General features: G+C 32.5%; 1 protein-coding gene across 1 annotated transcript in view; it reads left to right on the forward strand.

The window, feature by feature from the left end:
* Window positions 1-21,720, forward strand: part of LOC137253072 (uncharacterized) — a gene marked incomplete at its 5' end in the record, with an annotated part of 55,041 nt that extends 33,321 nt beyond the window's left edge. The window contains 2 exons of the mRNA XM_067789394.1: window positions 18,743-18,976; window positions 19,790-21,720. Coding sequence (XP_067645495.1) covers window positions 18,743-18,976; window positions 19,790-19,908 — 353 coding nt within the window. The remainder of the gene's footprint in view (window positions 1-18,742; window positions 18,977-19,789) is intronic.
* Between the last annotated feature and the right edge of the window lie 2,808 nt (window positions 21,721-24,528).

Below are 24,528 nucleotides of genomic sequence, written 5' to 3' on the forward strand. Positions count from 1 at the left end.
AAACTTTTGCAAGCTGTAATTTGGCAGTCGTTGAAGATATCATGATGAAATTTGGCAGCAACATTACTCCTATTACTATATGTACGCTTAATAAAAATTATAAAAATCGGAGAAGGAACACGCCCACTTTTAAAAAAAAATTTTTTTAAAGTAAAATTTTAACAAAAAATTTAATATCTTTACAGTATATAAGTAAATTATGTCAACATTCAACTCCAGTAATGATATGGTGCAACAAAATACAAAAATAAAAGAAAATTTCAAAATGGGCGTGGCTATGCCCTTTTTCATTTAATTTGTCTAGGATACTTTTAATGCCATAAGTCGAACAAAAATTTACCAATCCTCTTGAAATTTGGTAGGGGCATAGACTTTATGACGTTAACTATTTTCTGTGAAAACGGGCGAAATCGGTTGGAGCCACGCCCAGTTTTTATACACAGTCGTCCGTTTGTCCTTCCGCATGGCCGTTAACACGATAACTCGAGCAAAAATCGACATATTTTTACTGAACTTAGTTCACGTACTTATCTGAATGCACTTTATCTTGGTATAAAAAATGAATGAAATCCGACTATGACCACGCCCAGTTTTTCGATATCGAAAATTACGAAAAATGAAAAAAATGCCATAATTCTATACCAAATACGAAAAAAGGGATGAAACATGGTAATTGTATTGGTCTATTGATGCAAAATATAACTTTAGAAAAAAACTTGGTAAAATGGGTGAGACACCTACCATATTAAGTAGAAGAAAATGAAAAAGTTCTGCAGGGCGAAATAAAAAACGCTTGCAATCTTGGCAGGTATTACATTTATAAATAAATCAGCGGTATCCAACAGATGATGTTCTGGGTCACCCTGTTCTACATTTTGGTGGATATCTGGAAAACGCCTTCACATATACAACTACCACCACTCCCTTTTAAAACTCTCATTAATACCTTTAATTTGATACCCATATCGTACAAACACATTCTAGGGTCACTCCTGGTCCACCTTTATGGTGATATCCCTAAATGGCGTCTACCTATAGAACTATGGCCCACTCTCTCATAAAATACTCTTTAATGCCTTTCATTTGACGCACATGTCATACAAACACATTCCAGGGTTTCCCTCGGTTCATTTTCCTACATGGTTATTTTCCCTTATGTTGTCACCATAGCTCTCAACTGAGTATGTAATGTTCATTTACACCCGAACTTAACCTTCCTTACTTGTGTTTTAATAAAAATCAATAAATATTTTTATAAACTTTGACAACAACACTTGTTATTTAATAAAAGTTATTCAAGTAATGCAAGGTAAATATCTGTGTCAGGTTGGAGCCGAGTTTATTATCATTAATAAGAACATTTGCACCTTTTGTTATATTATTGAGTTCGTATAAAGTAGTTGTAATAAAATTTACAACTATGGATTCAGGTCTAGTACAGTGGTAAATATGCATGCGATGCGAATATCTCTCTTTCATACCAAATATATATTTACACACTTCATTACCAATACAACAAAACTATAGTAATAATTCTAAACGGATTGAGCGCGGGCTTTATAGAATTTTCCACTGGCACTAAATACTCGCATTCGAAGTAATTCATTTTATTGACTTGTTATTTTTATTTATATTTAAGTTATTTATTTTGTTTGCCTTTATAACAACTGAGAGTGTATCTTAATGGATTGTTCACTGATCGATCAAATGCAAATGCCATATTCGTGTGCTGGTCCGTTGGCACCGTTGCGCATCGTTGGTTAGAGAAATTTTGTGCAATCGAAATTGCCACCCATACTGTATTTGGTGTTACTGTTGTTGTTGGGCAAACATCAGGGGGCAGCATTAATGCATTGCACAATTAGGTTAATTCTTTGTTTTGTGTTTCACAAAATTTCCATTGATTACTTACAAGCTGACATTGATCGCTTTTCAAGTTTGAATATAATTGTGAAAATGGTTCAAACGCTTCAATGGCGGTGCTTCTATTCAGAGAATGACGCTCAGTAGATAAGTGCAATGAAAGTGTAAAAAAGAATAAAAATAACTAAGTTAAACTTGGTAAACAATGCAAATTGAAGACATATTGAATATGTGTTAAGAAAGTTTTGATAAATTAAAAAAAAAAAAGTATCTCAATATACCGTGACAGCCGATTCAATTATAATAACTGATAAAGTTGCAAAAAAGCAATGAAAATTAATCAGCACATTTTATGCTTCGCATCATTTGTTTTCATTCACCAGCAAAAAAAGGGAAAGAAAATTTAAAAATCATGAAACCAAAAAATAAAGTTGTCCTTGACAATGAACTCCAATCATGCTTTGGTTATGCCAGCACTGATGGTCAAGTTGCGCAAATGGTACAACTACAACAACATACATACTTGTTTTAAGCTTAAAAATAAGTAAATTGTAAAATAAAATAAAAATCACTTTGTCATGCCATTCTCAAGTAACGTGAAACTTAAGCCGATATATATCGCACGTTTCAGCACGTTTTCTGTCTTTTAAGCTCTGCGTCTGCGCTGTCTGCACTTAGCATCACTTCAACTTAATAAAAGTTCGACAAAGACAGCGTTTACATTTTCGTTTCATAGTATGTGTGACTAAGTACGCTGAAAGACATAATTATAGTGATACATTTAATTTTTTATTAGGCAAAACGGCACCTTTCATTGTTGCTGTTAATGATAATTTTCTTTAAATTGTTTCCGCATAAAATAACTGGAAAATTGCCTAATTTGCATTGCTTGCGAATAACCAAAAAGCTGAGATATATTACATTCAAAAATTATGTTAGTGGTAAAAAGTTTTGACTGTCTTCATAACTTTCTAAACAAATCATATGAAGAGAACTAGGAACCGCTTCCCTCAAAGAGAGGCGAGTCGATGTCTGATTTACGTATAAGGGTATGCTCATATTAAAGCCTCGATCTATGAGCAAAGCTTCTATTTCTTAAAGGCTAAACAGTAAAATATTCTTACTCAAGTTATGACGCAGGCACAAGTATATTGAAAATCATCTATGCCAGCATCACAGTTTCAATACTAACATCCTGCGTTACTCCCTGCTTGAGTAGCAACTTGACTTATAGCTCTGCTGAGTATTTAGTCTACAATATAAACGCATCCTAAGACATATTTCTTTTCTCGTATATGTAAGCTCTCAAATCTCTCGGGTTCTGGCGTGTTGTAGTTATCATTGATAATTGATATCCCTGCTGTAGTTTTCAGAGTCCGTGGTTTTTAGGGATAGCGTAATCTGTCACGGTGTTTTCTCTTTCGCAGTGGTTTTTGTTCGTGACAGTGACTGCACAGTGATAGGAGAGCAATATGCTACCTAGATCGCAGTTTACAATCACGCTTTCAAAAAATCGCCATCACAGACCCACAATATGAATCAATGAATCCGTAACATATGTTAACAGACTCAAAGGCCGCTACGTAATTATTCATAATAGCAGCTTATAGTGACATATAGCGGTATATAGTAGCACGAAAAAGGTGTTCATTGATTCATGTTGAAGCAGCTATGTTGCAAATAATTGCGCTTGTGACAAGTGCTATGATTGAGTTTGTGCTTTTTGCTATAGTTGAGGTTGCTTGCGAACGAAATGCAGACAAATCTACAGTGAGCAAGTCACTTTGATTTTTTCGAAGCGGTGGCTGTGATTTACTGTGAAAGTACCACATCTACATGACTCTTTTGTAACCTTTTTTAAGCATCGCTTCATTTAAAGCGGAAGAATTGCGGAAATTCAAATATGTCAGTTTTATTCTTTAAAGCCACGATTAAATTCTATTATAAAACTAACCACATGATATTAAAATATAAAAAAGTTAGGCTGCCGAATTTAAAGTATTTTGGAGTAATTAAGACGTTAATGCCCCTAAAGGTCAAGAAATCTGATTGCTTGTATTGTACCACTTCCTGCAACTTTTTCTGCGAATCTCCTACAAAATTTGCAATATTTTTTAAAATAAGTATTGATGCTTCTAATATGGAAGTTGGGGAAACTTTCAATTATATGTTGATTTCAAAAGTCAACCCAAATTTCAGATCATTTTGGTATGTTTCTCGAAAATAAGGAGTTTTCGGAGCGACAGCTGGTATGGGATGATCTTCAACTCAGTAGAATAGGTTTTGTACCTTTTGCTAAATTAATTGTTTTGCATCAAAAATTACAAACTAAAACCAACAGGAAAAGAATTTCCAGTTTTCTTAAGCAAAAGACTTAGGACACAAACTTGACTTTTGAATTAAAGAGAAATGAAGATTCAACGACGTCAAATTACTTATTTAAAAAAAAAGAACACAAGAAAAGAGGGCTTTAACATTGAAACAAAAACCAAAAATAAATAGAGCGAGAAAAATCTTCAATAAAAAAATAAATAAAAATAAAAAACAAAACAAAATTTGAACTTCAGTCACGTTCGCTTATTTCGACGGCAAGCAAACTTGAAAGTCTTTCGATTGCAAATGACATTATTTTGCTTATTTCGTGTTGTTGCTGGCTAGAGCATGAGCGCAAAAATATTAAACGTTTTTGCTGCAGTTTTTGATTTGTTATTGCTCAAAAGCCGCCAACGACCGCAACAGCGACGCTAACAATGACAACGACCTTTAAGCGTGCCCAATTAGTTTTGTTAGCTGATGCTGCTGCAATGATAGTTTGACAAATGTAAACAAAAGGGTTAACAAGAACAAACTCAACTTGAGGCCAATGATGCTCTTAAAAGCATGAGTATCTGAAATAGTATTTGAACGTTTACATTTCACTTCATTTTTAACCCGGAAGCGCAGGATTTCTAAAAACAAATTAATTGCACTAAATAAAATTAAGTGATAGTGGACTCCACATAAATTTCTTCTGGAAAAGGGTCAGAAAAACAAATTTGTTTTAAAGTTATTTCTCGATCTGAATGAAACCTGTTTCGATGACTATTGATGGCCGTGAATAAAAGATTCAGCAGATAGCAGGAAATCGGATTGCGTTAAGCCCTCTTCACTCAAAAAGCTCAGGTTGCTTAGAAGACCTGAGCCTCTAAATTCTAAAGCTCCTCTGAGGCTACAGTGAACTTTATAATTTCTGCTCATCATGCAAAAAATCGCATAGCTTTTTCTACCTATACTGAATGATAGTTAACTCAGTATCAGACCTCACACAGCCAGCAGCCTAAATTCCACTTTGTTAATTGGTTAAGACTCCAATTTCACTAAGACCTGTTGCTGCCTTGTTGGATAGCACCATATATGAGGAACTTGTTGCATGTAATTCTCCATCATCTTTACCTACTAAATCCATCAGGATTGCAAAAAAAGAGATATGCTTATGTTAAGTAAGATCCACATAAATTCGTTAGGCCTTGTGACAAGGTCCTTATGATTGAAGGTATATTTCCCACTAGAAATATTGCCTGTATATACATGGTTTACTTAATTGAGTCGGGTTATATTGGACTTTGACTTTGTGCTCTGAATCAGGGGAGACTACATATTTTCAAGAGTATTTTTTAATGAAATCAAAATTTTCCTTACATTATTTTTTATGAATACATGCCCCATGCCAAGGCTCCAGCTACAAGAGGCGGAAGAGTGGTCAGATCGCGAGGCCGCAATAATTCCAGGTCCCATAAAACTTCTAGTATTTGCCAAGAGGACGGAGTTATTCCATGAAATAAGTAATTGGGGGTTTTCAGTATGGGCGTCAAACAAATTTTCGTAACACCCAATTGAGGTCTTTATTGACCGGAAAGTTCAAACTATACCAACCCACTTCCTTACTCAAATAAAATCTTGAAAAATTATTATTATTTAAGATGTATCCAAGCAGAGTTTCGTGTTATATAGCCTTCTCACTTTGCTCTCTATTAACTCTAACACTCTTATCGCTCTGTTAACTTTCTTTATTGTTGTATTACGAAGAAATGTGAGAGCAGCTGTTTATGTTAAGCTGGAAACTCGCATCAGCTGATTTGATTTTATTCAGGAGAGGAAAATACGAAGACATTTAAAAAGAAGAAATTAGTATAGTTTTGAAACTTATGGTAAAGCTGAAACAGAATTTATATGAAAAGTGTGCTCACGGATGCATGAACCGTCTGGTGATCTGAAAAACTTAACCGAAATATTGGTCTAGATTTGAAATTTTTAAGTTCATAATATTTATAGTCAAAGTTCTTACATCCCTATGATATTTGTTGTTTTTGCTATTTGCTTGACCACCCAAATACTTAAATTACAAGTCAGAAAATAATTGCAACATCATTTTTGTTGCAGCGATGTAACAAGTTGATTTGCATACCACTTTCTGTGCCGCACCGTAAACTTTTTGCTGTTTTTGTTATTGTTATTGTGTAAATTGCATTGAAAATTATTTTCCAAGCAGCAATTTTTAACTTGCCATTCTTTTAGCGAATTTATTGTTGCACTCCACCCCATTGAGGCCACGCAAATCGCTTTAAAATTGTTGCAGCTCATTGTTTAGCAGTTAATTTACTTCCTTCACCCACACAAACACACTCCCAACACACATACACACTAATACAGGCATAGACATGCAAATAAAACCACTAGTCTTAGCTTAACTGTCAAACTCCCACTCGTTTGTAGTCAAAACAGTAGAAAATTACCCATTTTTAGCTTGCGGAAGACCAACGGGCAGTGAGCCAAGCGCAACAGCATCGTCAGCAGCGCAGGAGCTGGAATAGTAGAAGCAATCAGTTAGAATATTTTGCTAGCGGCGTGGAAAATGATGCTGCAACGACGGTCGGTCAACCTGTCTGAATTACTTTGACTTTGATGTTCTATCTGATTTGTTGCACACTTGTTGTTGGTTGTAAGAAGTTGTTGTTTTACTTTGTTATTGCACAGCAATTACATTTTTCTGCTGCTCGTTTTGCAAGATTTTCTTGGATTTTTCAGCAAATATTTCCCTGAAAATGTTTTACGTCATGTCGCTGATGTTTTTCGCCTCTTTGTTGATGTTGTTCGCTGTTCCTTTTGTTTTTATTTCATTTTGTACCCTTTTTTGCATTTGTGGCTAGTTGTCATTGTTGACGTTATGCAGACAGCGACAACTGCTCCAACTGACAGCTACAATTATTTGAACATGCAAAGAGTGATAGCCAGCCATAGAGATGTACAGACAAAGCTTTGATTAAAGGAAGTTGGCGATGGCGTAGAACAAGAAAAAAAATTCGTTTAGTTGTTCATGGAATTGATTTTTTGCGCCAATACTTAGGCGGTTGGCGTTGTATATTGTGTAGCGTGCGTTCAAAAGATCCTAGCTGCAAGTGCCTACCACACTGAAAGTTTCACATTGAAGTCTGAGTAATATGAAAAAACTCCAAACAAACGTAAATAACATGATAGTTTCTTCGTGGGGTCGAACAACCCAGCCAGTGTACTTCTTTCATAAAAAAAATTCTGAATTTTCTAAAATTGGGTTGGCATTTAACTTACATATAACGCCTTAGGAAAAAACAACTCAGTTTCTCTGGATTGCAGTCACAGCCAAGGCTTTCTTAGCGCAACCATTTTGAGATCACTTCAGGACTGTCTAGGTTTAACTTGGGAACCCCTCTCGAATCATTTTGGATCCTTCTGGCAAACCGGTAATTTTCTTGATCATTTCGGAATATCTTTATCTTTTGGATATAAATGAGTTTTTTGAATCATTTTGGCAACTTTCAACGCTATTTTCAAAATTAGTGCGGCATTGCTCAGGGGCGTTTTTCTAGATTATTTTGGAATGCTTTTCAGGAACTATTTCAAAAAAATTTTGAAATGTTTTACGGATTAGTTTGGCAAAATTTACGGGGTCATATCGATATTAATCCGGCACTGTTTTTGGTTTCCTTTTTGTATATTTCGGAACTATTTTTTAAGTTTTTCTGTGATTCCTTTTGGGGGTATTTCCTAATAATTTCGGGACTATTTTGGGATCTGTTTCAAACTATTTAGAAACTATTTTTAAATAATTTTGAAATGTTTTAGAGATCGCTCTATGATTGTTTTATGGTTTATTTTGATATCAGTCCAGAACTACATATATCGGAATCGTATTGGTAATTTTTCAGGGCTGTTTTCAGAAGTATTTCAGATCATTTCGGAACTTTTTTGAAAAATTGTTTGTACCATTCAGGGATTATATCAAAATGATTTTCGTATGTTTTGGATATCATCTCTAATTACTTTTGGTAATATTCGGGATCATATCGGGACTTCTTTGAACATTTTCGGGATTGTTTAAGAGACTATTTTATATAATTTTGGGAACGTTTAAGGCTTATATCACTATACATTTCGGAACTAATTCCTGTTGCTACAGCAGGAATCAATTTAGGACGCTTCGTGATTTTTTCAAATAATTTCGCACTATTTTGAAATTAGTTATTATAAATTTTCCTATTTTGCGTTTTTGGTTTCAGGAAGTCTTCCCGTTGCGAAACTGAGGTTTTATATCTTGGATAGTTGTGGGGATATTATGTTTTATGCATTATTAGTGTATATTCGCAATACTTTTATATCATACTATTGCGGTTTCAATTGATTTTAAAAATTGTTTGTTATTAACTTTTACTAAATTAACTCAAATATTGAAAGTTCTGAGGTTCATAAAATTGTCTCTATATGTAAAAAGGGCATGGTCGTTTTCATTGAAAACATTTCTTATTGAAACAGAAAGCAGTGAGTGAAAGTTCATACTCGTACCTTCACTTAAACGAAATTTATTGCAACAAAACATGTTCTGATGAGATTTTAAATGGACAGATGGATTAGGAACTCTTGAGATAATTTTCTAGGCTGAGGCTATCTATTTACTCGTTGGATGCTACTAATAAGTTCACCAAAAAAAAGTCGTTGCAGGCTACTTCCGAAAAATTTGAAAGCTTCATCGGAAAAATTTATAGTTGCTAAATCAAAAGAAAAACAAAAACAAAAAAAAAAATAAAAATAAAAAATTTGACGCTGGATCGATGTTAAGGTAGCAGCTAATTTCAATTATGTTTTTAACAATTTTCACCAAAATATAAAAAAAAACTTTCTATTTTGTGATTGACTTTTTTTCATTTCCGGCTTTAATATGTTCCATTGATATGCTAATTCAGCGAAAGAAATTTTACTAGCTTTTATGAGTATCTATGTGCAGCTGTTTTCTCTGCATAAATGAAATGTCTGCTCGTTATCAAAACTGGTTTCTTAATTCCATTTATCCAAGCTATTTTCGTACATTTTTTCCATAGGCTTTTATAACAACATTTTTTTTTTTCACATATGTCAAGTTTGTTGCTTGAGTCTTTTGTTATGTCATTGAATTACACATTTTTCTGCACCCAAACAAATTCCATAAGCATTTTTGACCCACAAAAACCAAATCTGGTTTTCGGCGAACACTGACATAACATTATAACAAATGCAAATGCATGTAACAAACAAATTGAGGCGCAATTGGAATGAAAAAAAAAAAAATAAACTAAAATCAATAGCGTGCAACATTAAACACCGAGCGCTTTAAACCAGTTCGAATGCATCTACATATGTTTGCTGAATATTTCGATGTATGTGTATTTGTATGTCGTACGGTCAGCAGGCCGCTGGCGTTGAATTTTCATTTTCTGACACATAATTCCACTAAGCAACTGCGCAGCAGACAAGCTTAATTTTGCTGTCGGCGTTCCAGCTGTGCATTTGCCTGCACAAAAAGCATGCCAGTAGAAATGATACAAAAGAAAGCGAAGAATTCAAAGAAGAAATCTGTTTTTTTAATGCCTCATATAGTAGCATCAGAAATACCACACTTCTAACATGCAATGCCTATTGTTTGATTGGGAATGTATATATATATTAGAGCGGGTCAAATTTTTTGCCCATCAGGAGTATAGCAAAAACGTAATCTATAGATGATTCTAAGAAACATTGTTGAAGACACCATAGCTTATTACTTGAAAATATAGTTTTTTTTTTTTAATTTTTGGTCTACTAAAACGAATTCGAAAAAAGAAAAACTGTCCGAATGGAAGTTGTTGGAAATGATCTGAACTTATTTTAGCTGTAAAGAGAAAAAATGTTCCATAAGAAATTTGTTAGAAATGATAATATAGTAGTTAAAAGTTCACTATAGGTTAATTTCTCATAATTTAAGCCTGTTATCTCTACTAAAATTCAAAAACACAACATTTATTAATACAGATTCTGAAATATTCGTAAAATACCTTTAAAGTAAGCCCAATATGATATTTTTCCTATAATCCTATCAGAAGCTATGAAGATTTTTTGGCCAAACCCTACATTCAAATTCAAAATATCTATTTTGCAAAAGTGGGGACCTCGAAATCGGACCTAGAGCTTTGGTGTCTTCAGCAATGTTTCTTAGAATCATCTGAAGATTACGTTTTTGCTATACTCCTGATGGGAAAAATCCATCCATACAATTTAACCCGCTCTAATATATATATACGTATGTGTGTATGTGTTGCTGTTAGCAATGTTGGTTGGTTGAGAACTTTGTGCTTAATTGCGTTTGAAGTTTTGGTGAGTAGACGCAGTTGGCAACGCTAACGAATACTTATTCGTTCCACTAGCGTTGCCAAATGTTCCGTATTGGCCGCGACATCCCGTATTTTTCACAATTTTTAAAGTGTCCCGCAGGGAAATGCTTATGTCCCGGCATTTTCACAATACAAAATTAATAAATTATAATCTGCTACGAAACATGGCCATTAACGTGGGTCGATTTGTATGGACGCATAGCCAAAAAAATAATTTTCGAGCCTGCGAAATTTCATCGATATTTTCGATTTTTTATGCATTTTTTTCATTTTCAAGGCTCCAAATCATTTTTTTTTGTATTTTTTTCGTGTCAATTGGCGTAGTCCCAAGTGAATTCATGCGCTAAAGACGTGGTAAATGTAGTTTTTTGAAAAACAAATTTGTTTTATGGAGATTTAGAAGGATTTTTAAAATGAAATTTCGAAAATTATTTTTTTGGGTATGCGTAGGTGAACTTTTTTTCTGAGCCCAAATCCTATCGAAAAATCGATGGCGCGATATCGGTTAATAAATCGACCCGGCGTAATGGCCATATTTGCGGCTTCGATTGTATTCACGTCATTCGCATATTGCATGCAACTCTGTAAAGAAGAAAAATTCATCCCTACTGTGGTTCTGAATATTGTCAATGTTTGAGATTTCGCACACCTAAATATTCATTTTGTAAGGCAAGTGTTGTGTTTTAAAATAACGTTTGGAAAATGAATCCACAGAATATTGAGTTCGCATTAAACACGCATTAACGTATTAATTGTTAGCCTGTTTCATAAAAATATTTATTATAAATAAATGAGTTTAAAAAGTTTAATTCTATCTAAAAATTATTTCGCCGAATGAGCAACCCATACAAATATATATGTATGTGTTTCTTATTTTTCAAAAGTCCCGGGAAATTTTTAAAAATCCCCGGAATTTGGCTCAAATTTGAGGTTTGTCCCGGGAACCCGAAATAAAAATATGGCAACCCAAATCCATACATCTACCTATGCGTTGGCATATTTGCATTTGGGGGCACCAGTTAAGCTGTATATACACACATATGTAGATGTTTGTGTGTATGCGCAAAAAAGCATAGCGCACGGCGCTTACATGCCACACAATGAGGTGCTAATGGCTGCTGCAAATTAAATGAAAAAAAAAAAGAAAAGTGGCAGCTGCGAATTTGTTATGCCAAGTTAAAGCCTGAAGCGAAAATATTCCTTGCACTATTATACGTACGCAAGTGTTGGTGCAAACGCGTGTATGTATGTATGCCATTTGCGCTTAGTAACGCTTTTTTTTTGCAATCAACTGAAGCATGTTAAGCAATCACACATATCTTCATATATTCTTACGTTTATAACACTTTGTTTTTGCTTTCGACTAATGCTATGCTATTTTTTTATCGTTGTTCCTTCATTACGACAATTTTGCATTGTTGCATTTACAATTAGTGTGTCAGAGGCCAATGAATGTGCCATTAACACAATTTAATACAAATTGAGTAAATTTCACTGCGAAGGCCTTTGGCTTACGAACCGTTGGCCAATGTCATAGCTATATGGTTACAATTAGCCAATTAGGTATTTATAAATACATTAATGCAGCTTTAGGCTCGTAATTTGCAACCGCTGTTTTGTACTATTTTAACGCTCATTACGTTGTTGTAACAATTGTTAAGTAGTTATGGGCGGCATTGCGTTGGTTTACAGGGTCAAAGATGCTACAAAAAATTAAAAGCACATTTGTAATTGGCAAAGGTCATGCCCAAGTAAGTTTCTAAAAAGTTTTTTTCAAACAGTTAAATATGAGTTGAGTCGTGACCTCAATGCATTACGTAGTCGATAAACCTTGTTGTGATAAAAATATGAAGACAATAGCAGTAAAGCTAAATAAAAAGATGATAAAAAAATTTTAAGGACTTTTATATAAATGGACCAAAAAATAGAAGGCAATTTTTCTTTTAATACAGACATAATCTTGTTGAATTTTGACTAAAAAACTTTAATAATAGCTCTTGTAAAAGAATTTCGGGATTTAAAATTATATAGGTAGAGCGTGTGTTTAAATTGTAAATAATCAACTGGTTAATCCCAAATACATGGTTTGCCTTAAATTGAAAGATTGCTCCACATTTATAGTTTTAAATCCCAAAATTCTTTTACAAGAGCTATTGTTAAAGTTTTTTAGTCAAAATTCAACAAGACTATGTCTGTATTAACGGAAAAATTGCCTTCTATTTTTTGGTCCATTTATATAAAAGTAGTCCTTAAAATTTTTTTATCATCTTTTAATTTTCAATTTTTTCGTACTGCCTACAAAAAGGCAGTAGTTTAGTAATGTAAGTAATTCCTAAGAGAAAATTCTTATCTTTATTTATTTGTCCAAAACAGCTACCCGTTCTTTGGCGTTGCTCGGACGTACTACGTCTATATCTATATTCGGCTTAGGTGACTGTAGAAAGATGTATGTGTGCTGCATATAGAATTTTGGTGGAGCGGGTGAGTTGGACCATGAGGATGAATGTGGTGAATGATTCTTGTTGGCGATTATTATCATTATTGGCGAAGCCGGATAGTGCAACGCAATCGTTATTGGTGAATATGATCACAATTGTTGAGGAAGTAAGTTCAACAAAATTGATGATGTGCTGAAAATTCATTGCTGGTGAATGTACATAATAACAAGATAATTCCACCTCGTTTGTCAGCTACTTAATTTCACAGCTGAAAATCGTGGTGAAAGTCGCGTACGCCTAAAAGTATGCAAGGACATGCATTGAATTGGGCCAACGAGGTGGAATTCTACAATGCCTGCAACACTCAGGAGGCTAGCCATGAAGGTATGGCTTAATCTTCTAAATAGTTCGACTTGTGCGTTACGTAGCTTCAATTTTTTGATCAAACCTTACACTGTCACAGAGTTTTAAACTATATTTCAGGTTTCAAGTCTCAAGGTAACCGGGAAGTTAGTTAAAAATGTATTGAAAGATTCCCAAATTAAAATTTGTTTTCTTACTATGTCGATCCGCGTGCCACCTAGCGAATGTTTTTTGATCAAATGTTGCATTGTCACCGGGTTCTGACCCACGGCCCAAGTTTCAAGTCTCTAGCTCACCGGTAAGTTCCTCAAAAATCGATTTTCTTTCAAGGATTTGTAGTTATTTCACTTAGCCCGCCACCTAGCGGAATTTTGTTTTCTGTGAATTGTATTGTCACCGGGTCTCGAACTATGTGCCAAGTTACAAGTGTCTAGGCAACCGGGAAGTTAATCAAAAATGGATTGAAAAATTCCCAAATTAAAATTAATTTTTGTAATATCTCGATCCATGCGCCACCTAGCGGAATTGTTTTGATAAAATATTGCATTGCCACCGGCTCAAGTTTGTACGGCTCAAGTTTCATATCTCCAGTTCACCGGGAAGTTACTCAAAAATCGATTTCAAGATTCCCTGTGTTTTTTCAGCGATTTTCAGGGATTTTCGTTTATCTCGATTCGTCTGTCACCTGGCGACATTTTGTTTTCCACGAATTGTAGTGCCATCGACACGCAAATTATGTGCTATGTTTCAAGTCTCTGGATCACCGAGAAGTTAGTTAAAAATCGACCTCAAAACTTCCATTTTAAAATTAATTTTCTGTATATCTCGATCCGTGCGCCACCTAGCGGATTTTTTTTCACTTGTATTGTAATGTCTCTCAGATCTGAACTATGTTCTAAGTATCAAGTGTCTAGCTCAACGGGAAGTTACCGAAAAAGACTTTTCCGTGGGTCAAAAATTCGTATGGAAATGAGGGGACAAACATGAAAGCGACTTAATATAAAGGTAATAAAAATGTTGTTCCAGCGAGATATGCAGAACAGACAGAAATAATTTTTTTAATTTCAATACGATTTTTCTAAAATGTTGTACCTTGGTAAAATATAGTTTGGTGACCTACAAAGGTGTATGATCGGTGTTTTTAATTAGAAATTAAATTCTTAATTGGAATTGAAAAAAATAATAATTTGCCAATGCTTAAAATATATTGGCTGCCTGAACCGGCATCCACGATAGGGTGATATTTTTGCAGTAGTCGATATGTACGACGTTAAGAAAATAGATTTACAGATTTTTGAAAAAAGAGCATAGAAATAGTAAAAAAAGTAATCTTGAGACAGCTACAAATTGGTGACAGAGTTAAATCACAAATGATCTATACATGGCCCCAAAGGAGTACCAAAAATGGCAAAATTTTTTTTTTTAGAAAACAATACCAATTTGATACGGAGAGTCTTGATCTAGAATAGCCCGAGTTAGTCCGCATTCCCGGTATTATATCGAATTAATCCTTAAAGAAGCTTAAAAATATACCAGTAAAAGAAAATCTAAATGATACGGAGCTGATCCCTAAAAAGTCACTAAATAGTCTCGAAACAATTCCGAAATTATTCCAAAATATTCTAAAAATAATTTAGATATGGTTTTTAAATTACCAAGAAAATTATTCCGATCTGTCTTGAATATTCTCTCGAAATTATCTTTAAAAGTAGCGAAATCTTGCTCAAAATAGTTCAAAATGATATGCAGACACTCAAAAAATAATTCGAAACTATCCATTATCACATTGAAATAGTACCAAATTTATTCAGTAAACAATGGAATGAAGATAATACCTCAATGATCCCAAAAAGATTTCGAAATGGTTCTGAAATATTTAGAATGTTAAGGATCACAATCAAACGCGTTACAATCACAAAGGATTCTGAAAGTGGGACGCGTAGCTCTGCTCAATTCTGAAAAATATATAGCCCATGTATTTAGTATCATTACTAGTCAAATAAATTAAAAAGGAACTGGGTAATGGTTTGTGGAAAATGGGGACTCCGCTTAAAAAACAAAAGAGTTATAGTAAGTGTACTTGTCCTCCAAATGCGTTCAGTCGTTCTAGAATTATTGAGTCAAGGAAACGGACATATGGATATCTAAATATTCAAATTTTCACATTTACAATATTAATAAGATAATATTATCAATTTCGATTGTTATAAAAAAAGCGTTAATTGTTTGAATGCTTATATAACAATGTATAGATACTTCGAGCTTCCATAACCAGAACTAATCTGCGATTGTTGTTGTAGCACTTTGACCATAATCTGCAAAAAATGCGATTATCCTAGGATGAGTCGTAAAGGAGTATGCGACTAATGCCGGTTTTGATCTCTTAGTATATGTTGCACTGTTCCCTTTTGTTTGAGCATGTCCTATAAAGGGACTAATTGTACCCATTTATACCCAAACGGGAGCGATAGGACCAATCCCCTTTGTACCCATCATATGGGAATGAATGAAGACTGATATCTTTTCTCTTCAAAAAGTGTTAGTTTTCGTATAGTACGAGGTTAAATACATTTAAACGCAATAGAAACTTGCAAAAAATTGTTTAATAAATCTATGTAAAAAAATTATTAATTCGCCAACACATTCCAAGAGATATGGGTCGATAATAATGAAGCATATGGTCCAAGTCATTTACTAGGTTCGGTATAGGACTCCGCATTTTTAAAATAATTCGAATGAATCACCTATAATCTCTTTGATTCAACTCACTTCGTTGCTGCTTTTTTCCATGTTTCTTAAAATGGGCTACATATATTTCAACCTGACTACTCCCACCTGTACCCAAAAAAGAACTAGAGGGGATCAATTATGCCCCAATGTAGACAAAAGAAATTAATCGGAGACCGCTCTCTTTAGGCATTAGTCGCACTATCTTTTGCAGGGTACTTAATCGGAAATAAAAATTTTGTGTTATAGCTTTGACCTTGATATAATCTTTTAAATATATGATGCTAAAAAATTAAATCAAATATAAATACATAAAGAAGCTTTACTCAGGTTTTAAGCATCTGCCAGCACTAATTGCATCTGGGGGAATGTGAATTAGTTCTTCATATCAAGGTTTTCAATAATCATACATTTATTAACTTAATTCAAATAATTAATGTGCTAATTAAAAACTGCTTTAAGACAAATTATATTACCATATTTTTATTCATCATTTTTTTATTACTCGCCATTTCTTGATGACATTAACGCTAGAGTAGAATTTTGGGTTAAACTTGTAATGAGCTCATTAATCATAATTTGAAAGAACAAATCAATTCGCTACCGACCGAAAAGAGCCTAAGAAGTTAATATAAAAACAAAGGAAGTGAAGAAGCTGCTGTTTGCTATGAAAATAAAAAACAAATACGAAATAAAGTTTGATTTACGAAGATTGATGATTGTTCAATTAATGAGCTAATTAAAGCGTTAAAACGCTGTAGTAGTAGCAAAAAAACATGTTTTAATTATAATTGCTATAAGAAAAAAGGAAATTGAAATTCCGACATGAAGTTTAATTAATTTTTTTTAATATCAAGCATTTTTTTTTTTAAATATTAAAAATTAATGTGGTAATTAATAAAAGCATCATTTTCAAATATTTCAAACTATCAACAACATCATTAATCTTATCTTTGTTTCAAAAATCCAGCGTAAATTTAGCAACGTACAAAATTTTTTTTAACAAACGCCCCTTTTGCCACTTTCCGTTTCATCAGTATTTTTTGCTGCAACTGCATTTTTTGAATAAGAAACAAAAAAAAACATTCAATTTGTGTGTTCGACCTCTATATATACTTCAACTTCTTTTAATAAGACACAATTTTTAGCTTACCCGTAATTAACAAAGTTGTTTATATGTCAGTGGACCTGCACAGTACAACATCATTGACCTAATTCTTATAGCATAAGCCAGAACCTATTTCAATAGATAAACACACATTTTTAGTTATTTTAATTGTTATATAAAACTGTTGTTTGTGTGTTAATGTGCCTTCGACACACTTCTCTTAAGTGTGTATGGAGAAAAAGTGTTATCTTGCTTGCGGCTTAGCTTAGGGCTCTTGGATGCGAAGACTTGCGTTAAAAAATTAGATGCGTGTGAGAGCAGCGGCAAGACCGTTATGTTAAAACGGTTACTTGAATGTTTAAATGGCGTTAGCCTAATTTGTTTTATTTGCTCAATTCATGCTTACATGCAGGTCAAGTTAAAGAAAGACTTAAGCAACGAACTTGAGCACGATTTTTGATTTTGATAGGAGAGAAGAGGTGTATTTATTTTGTTTTGAATATTTCACGCTGAAAAATAAATAGTTGTTTATATACATATATATTTGTACGTAAATTCCAGAGAATCGAAATATATTAGAAATTACTCAGACTTGTCCAATTCAGCTCTCAGCCGTTATACTTACCTACCTTCCAACATATTCACATTTTATAAATCAATCACAACTTTTCTGAATGCAGCTGCTGTGATGAATTTCTTACAAAAAATTTGTGTATATATGACATTATTTCTACATTATTATTTATAACATTTTTTGTCACTTCATTTCCGCATTTGTATATTTCCTCATTTATGTATTTGTTTTGTATTTTTCATATATAACTTCCATCACATCACCTTCATAATGCCATCAACACCACTACCAACGCAAAAATCCCTCATTCATCATCATTTACTGGTTTTATGTGTACAATAATTACAAAAATAACAAAAAATTAAACAAAAACAAAAAAAAACAAATGTGTTAAAAAAAATATTAATTCCAAAATGTAAAAAACTTAAATTATAAACTCCAAATTAAAACAACAAAAAAATATAAAAAATATTTATCGCTACTCAAAATTTGTAATATTCATTAAAATATATAAAAAAAAAAACATAAAAACTTGAAAAACATTTATAAAAATTTAAATTTTTTGCACTTATCCACTCGCACTTGTTAATATGAAAACAATTTATCCACTCATTTTGAAAATCATGAATCAAATTTTGTATAAATATTTATGTTTTATGTGTTTGTTTGTATTTCCATATATTTTATAACACCAAAACTCCACCAATTGGTTTGTGGCTTATTGATTGCGCACCTATAACCGCAAAAAAAATTAATTAAATTAATCAAAAAAAAAAAAAAACAAAAAAAAAACGGTATTTGGTATTTGATACGCTGCCATTTTTGATTTCAAAATTCCTATGGTGGAGAAAATTGCATAAATGAAAAAATATGTTAAACGCATAAAACAACAAAACAAATCTAAATGCTTGGCTGTAACATAAAACTAAAACTAAAAATTATTTAAAAATCGCAAACAAAATAATGCAACATACAGATCGCGTTGCCTTGGTAACAGCTGCCCCACCGAGCTATACACGTATGTATCACTATTTTCCAGCACATTTATCAGCGCACCCGTTTTGTTTTTATCCACAACCCCCACCACCACCACCGCCACCAACAATACCACCGTTAACACAGTTGCCCTCACCACCGACACTTAAGCAATTGGGCAATTCCATATCATCAATGACACAAGCACATATCGCACAAACACTCCGGTATCCAGGTAAGGTTTGTATTGGAATTTTTTTTATATTTATGATTAATAAAATCGAAATGCGTTGATACACGATACGCTAATGTCGAATTAACTTTATAATCCGCAGTAAATGGTGATTAACGAAATATACTCGTAGTAAACTTTGAAAATTTCAGCGTATAAGTGGAATTTTCAATAGCAACGCTGTTCAAACTTCTGGTTTTTAAAATACTTATTTTATATACATATATGTACATACTAAGATCGAATTAGGATCAAATTAAGTGTTTCGTTAATCGGGATTAATTTGTGCGTGTATTGGCGTCATAATAAAGTACATGTTAGTGCTTTAACTTATTTGAATTTATTTATTTAAATTTTTTGTTTACGTTTTGAGGAGTTATTTCCGTGGAGCGTAAATATTATAAGTTTAGTTTAAAAAATTACTTTTTAATAATTATTTTTTAGCTCTATTTTCCATCCAAAAATAATAATTTTTTGTCTTTTATTTCGTTCGAAAAATAAGATTTATTTTTTGAGTAACTTTTTTCAAAAAAAATTAAATGAAAAATAAAAAACAATAAAAAAAAATATATAAAAATAAATATTCAATTGTGGGTAGCTGTTGTAATAAGGAACGTATTGGTGTACTTTTTATGCAAATGGTATTACCCCTTCCTCATGTTTTTTAGTTTAAATTTTGACCAGTAAAAGTTATTTCCAATTCCTGGGTTTGATGACTTAAAATTATATTTATAAAGTATTCAATAAAGTATTTATTTTCCAGTTTTCTCTTATTTGTTTAGTAATCGGTTGTAACTTTCATTTACCTTGCTCCAGGTTTATTTATACGACCCGATGAGACCAATCTTTACACGACGTTGGAACCCACATTAAGCAGTAATCCGAATGTGTACTTCCAGCGTGGTGGTGCTGTGCATCCAGGGATGATGTACTGAACATCATAAAGTGGAAAAACTACAGACAGGATTTCAAAAATCAAGCACAGCAAGCTTAACAGGAAGTCAGGCAATCGCTTCGCAAACGAGCACTGAGCAACTCAAAGTATAAAAGTTTAACTTTAAAGCAATAAAAAATTATGAACAAAGCAAACAAGCAAACAAGTAACTATAGTTTTATAAAAGTAAGAAAAAGAAACAAAGTTCTATAATAAATAAAATTTAAGTAATAAATAAATATATAAGTTATAAAAATTCATTTTAAGCATCACTCCAAGTGCACATCTGCTCCCAGGGAGTGTTTTTTTTTTCATAAGCAAAGCACATAATTTAGTTAGTAAAAAAAATGCATCAAAACTAAAATTTCAACAAACCGAAAGCGATTATTAATCAATAATTATGTCACCTAGTTATAGGAGTAGAAGAAAAAAACTAAGAAATAAATTAACTTAAAACTAAAGACTTCACTTTTTAGACTTAGGAAACGAACACTCATAGCGTTTTAAGACACAATCATATATGTATTTAATGTAAGTATATGCATGTGTATGCATTTGTTTAATAAAACAGGGAATGTTGCTCTACATAATGAAGTTGCTTAAAAACTGAAAAATACCTTAAATTTTATTCAAACTCATTCAATGTTTCATAAATTGAAAGCAATTATTAACGCGCTAGCCAATTAGTGATGAACGATAAATAAAAGAGTAAATAAAGCGCAAGTGTAAACGAACGAGGTGTGGCGCTCGCTGCTAAAGAAATGCGTAAATAAGCAAACAATCGAACGTTGACGAGGCGCCTCATGAGCTCAACTTAACGCCAGCCATAAAAAAAATGCGAAGCGGCAAAGTGAAAGTATTTAATTACATAAGTCAATGGGTAATTTTAAAGGTAAACGAAGCTTAGCAAAAAGTAAAATACAATTTTAAATAAATTTCCTACGGTTTTTTGTTTTGATAGCCAATTTCTAAATATATCACGTTGAAAGGTGCACAGTGGGCTATATTTGGAAATTTTGTGTCAAAACTTTTTGCCAGGGAGGGAAAATAATTATTATTATTTTTTTTTTTTGAGTCGAGAAAGTATTGGTGAAAAAATTGTCCCAGGTGAAAACGTTTGAGTTCCCATGTACCCTATAGCAATATCATGTCGAATCATGCATCCTTTTTTATTTTTCGCACTTTTTCCGTAAAAGTCCACATATAGAAGTAAAATATGTAGTTGTAAAGTTAGCTTTGTTGTTTCAAAATCGCGATTTAATCTTCAATTCACACAAAAAAGCACACGATAAAAATTTTAATTTAAAAAAATCTACCTGTTTTGAACAAATAATTTATAGTTGAAAAGTTTGCAGGACGTAATTTGTTAACAAATTTCTTTCATAAAAACAGAAAATTTTTGAAAAATTAAAAAAAAAAAAATTTATGGTTATTTGCGTGTCGCAGGCTTTCAATAATTTTTTCTTCAAATGCTTTAAGGAAACACTCAATGTAAATTTGAAATTAGAAAAAATTTAAAATTTTGAAATCACAAAAAAATTAGTTTGAGTTTTTGCAGGTCATAGTTTTTGAACAATTTTTTTTTTCTTTTTTTTTTCAGAAATGATCCAAAAGCAAGCAACAGAAATTTGAAATTAAAAATATTTATATGTATTTAATTAGCGAGCTTTGCTCATATTGCTTTATACAATGGTTTTTGTAATTGATATTAGAGACAAATTGTGAGTTTACAAACGGCGATGGTTACTAGGACATGTTTCTGAATTTCACTTCTTCATCAGCTAGCTTTTCGGGAGCTGAGCGTTGAACTCGAATCTCCAACATTCATATCAGTGAATGTCCCGTTGTTCGCTGTACAATTGGTCTCTAAGAGTTACTTAGCAGCTAAAGACTTGCACTGATATGAATGTTGGAGATTCGAGTTCAACGCTCAGCTCCCGAAAAGCTAGCTGATGAAGAAGTGAAATTCAGAAACATGTCCTAGTAACCATCGCCGTTTGTAAACTCACAATTTTTCTCAAATATCAATTAAAAATATTTTAGTTTTTGAAAAGTTAAAAAATTTAAATTAATTATAGTATTTGCAGGCAGTAATTTTTGTATTATTTTTTTATTTAAAGATACGAAAAGGCACGTCAAAAAAATTATAAATTTTCTTAAATTTTTTTTATTTTTGTAAACTTTTTATTTAAATCATACAGAAAAGCGAGCAATAGATATTTGAAACCAAAATAAATAAAATTTGTGCGTGCATAATTAAAAATCATATTTAAAAACATAGAAAATCTGGCTATTAAATTTTTGAAGCTAAAAAAACATATTTTTTTGGAAATTTAATAAAACAAAAAATTCTTTTGAAAATATTAAAGAATTCAGAATTTGTTTTAGACTATGGTTCCTATAGATTTTTTTTAATGGTACAAAAAAGCATGCAATAGGAATTTGTGTTTAAGATAATTAAAAAACAAATTTGAAAATTTACAAAAAGCTCACAAATAGCTTTGAAATAATTAGGAAATTAAAAAAAAATTTATAACTCGCTTTAATAGCTGCAGGTCATAATATTTAAGTCACACATTCAAAATTTAATATATAAATAGAATTACAAAAATTAAAATGGCACCCAATAAGAAAAAACAAAAAGGAAAAAAATTGTAAGAAAATCATTTTTCAAAATCAATACGATTTTAAAGGCCAAAATTGCGACCTAAAAAAGTGAACATAGTTTTCAAATTTCCCATACTGTAAGCATTGGCATTTACGTTTTTGGTATGCGTTCGCAATATGCTTTCCTCACTCTTCGATGTCACGCCTTATTTGATATGTTAAATAATAAAAACAAATGCAATAAAATTTAGTGCTAATTTGAGGTGCAAAAGGATTTCATAACAAGCTCAATGAATAATTAAATAAATAAATAATTACTTAATAAACGCACACTTGTTACGTCATTCAAGCGTTACTTTGAATTTTATCAAAGTTGTTTGCACTACAAATAAATTGAAAAATAGTTCGTAACGCCTTTTTTGTAGTCTAATGTGATTAAGTATGTGTTAAGATTTAAGTAAGTACTTGTAAATAAACACAAATGTAAGAAATAAATAATAACAAAATAAACAAATTTTAAATTAAAGGCATAAACAATTATTTGTGTTTTTTCCAAATATGCGCTTCCATATTCGTATGAACTTTGAATTGTACTCTTCTTCCATAAGTATTAAATGTATGCGTGTAAGTGAAGTTGTTTATTTATAAGTATTTGACAATTTTTTTACTTAGCTCTTAACATGGCTCAATTATATGGTTGGCTCATCTCTACAGCAACAATATACCTTTTTTCAGATTGTCAAAATGTGGATGTTGCTGTAAGGCGAATGGAATGGAGAGAAAACATAAAAAACTACGTTTTTTTATGTAAAATTTACCACCACAGCAGCAAATTATTGTAAATGTGCTGGTTATATTTTGCGTTTGCCATCTCCTTTTGACAATCCCTTTACCAGTGAAATGAAAAAAAATAAATCAACTGATGATATGTGCCAATCACATAATTGAGCCATGGCTCTCAAGAATCTTTTCTAATAATGTCACATTGGTCGAAAATATAAAAAAACTTGCATCGAAATAAATTTAAAGAAAAAAAACAAACATAATTTAATATACCAATTTTTATTTGGAAAAAAGCAAGGCAAGTAATTTAAACTGATTTCAAAGATTATAAGAAAAACCCACTTTTTAGGTGTGATGAATTGCGTTTAAGAGCATTCGGATGGGAAGTGCTACAGCGGTGATTAGAAGAGGTGTGGAAAGCATAGGGAAAAAGGTGGAAAGAGAAAGGAGCAAAACAAGATGCCAAACCGAAGCCGGAATTGAAACCGTACGGCATGCCATCAATTACACAGGCCGACAAAATTTAACCAACATTCAGACCCAGAAACCAGACTATATATTTCCGAAGGTTTATGGTGCGCTGAATCCAAATCTGGCCTCAGAATTACTCAATAAGAAAACTTAGAGACATGAAAATTTCAAACTGCGATATCTCAGCGAAAAACAACTATATTTGAGCAAACTCAACGCCACTTGAAAGAAGAGACTTATGTTTAAAGACGCCATTCTCTGCAAGGCTACATAACCTCCAATATGGGCAAAAACGGTGTTTTTTGCACTTTTAGGTTAGGATATCTCGAAAACCAAAGCTGATGGAGCAATTTGGAGGCCAGATTTCGATTTACCGTATCAACATCCTTCGAAAATATATAGTCCGGTTTCTCGGTCTGATACGCTGTCGGCATGTGTTATTGATCAAAGTTCTATGCGTTTTTATCGATGAGTTATCGGCTTGCTCTCGACGGGGAACTGCCATGTTGTTCAGTTCATATCGACGAATTATCGGTTCGTTATTGAAATGCTTTAAATTTGCTATCGATAAAAAAAAAATACAAGGCGGGACAACCTCCGAAGAGATTTAAGGACGAGCTTCTCTTCCAATTTGTATCGTGCTCCTTTAATTCTTCCTACAAATTGGCTAGATGGGACCTACATGTTTTATGCCGGCTCCGTGTGGCTTCTGCAAAGCAGATGAGTTTTCAATGAAAAGCTTTTCATGGCAGAAATACAT

The sequence above is a fragment of the Eurosta solidaginis genome, chromosome 5, assembly GCF_040869045.1.
Source record: "Eurosta solidaginis isolate ZX-2024a chromosome 5, ASM4086904v1, whole genome shotgun sequence".
NCBI classification, from domain to species: domain Eukaryota; kingdom Metazoa; phylum Arthropoda; class Insecta; order Diptera; family Tephritidae; genus Eurosta; species Eurosta solidaginis.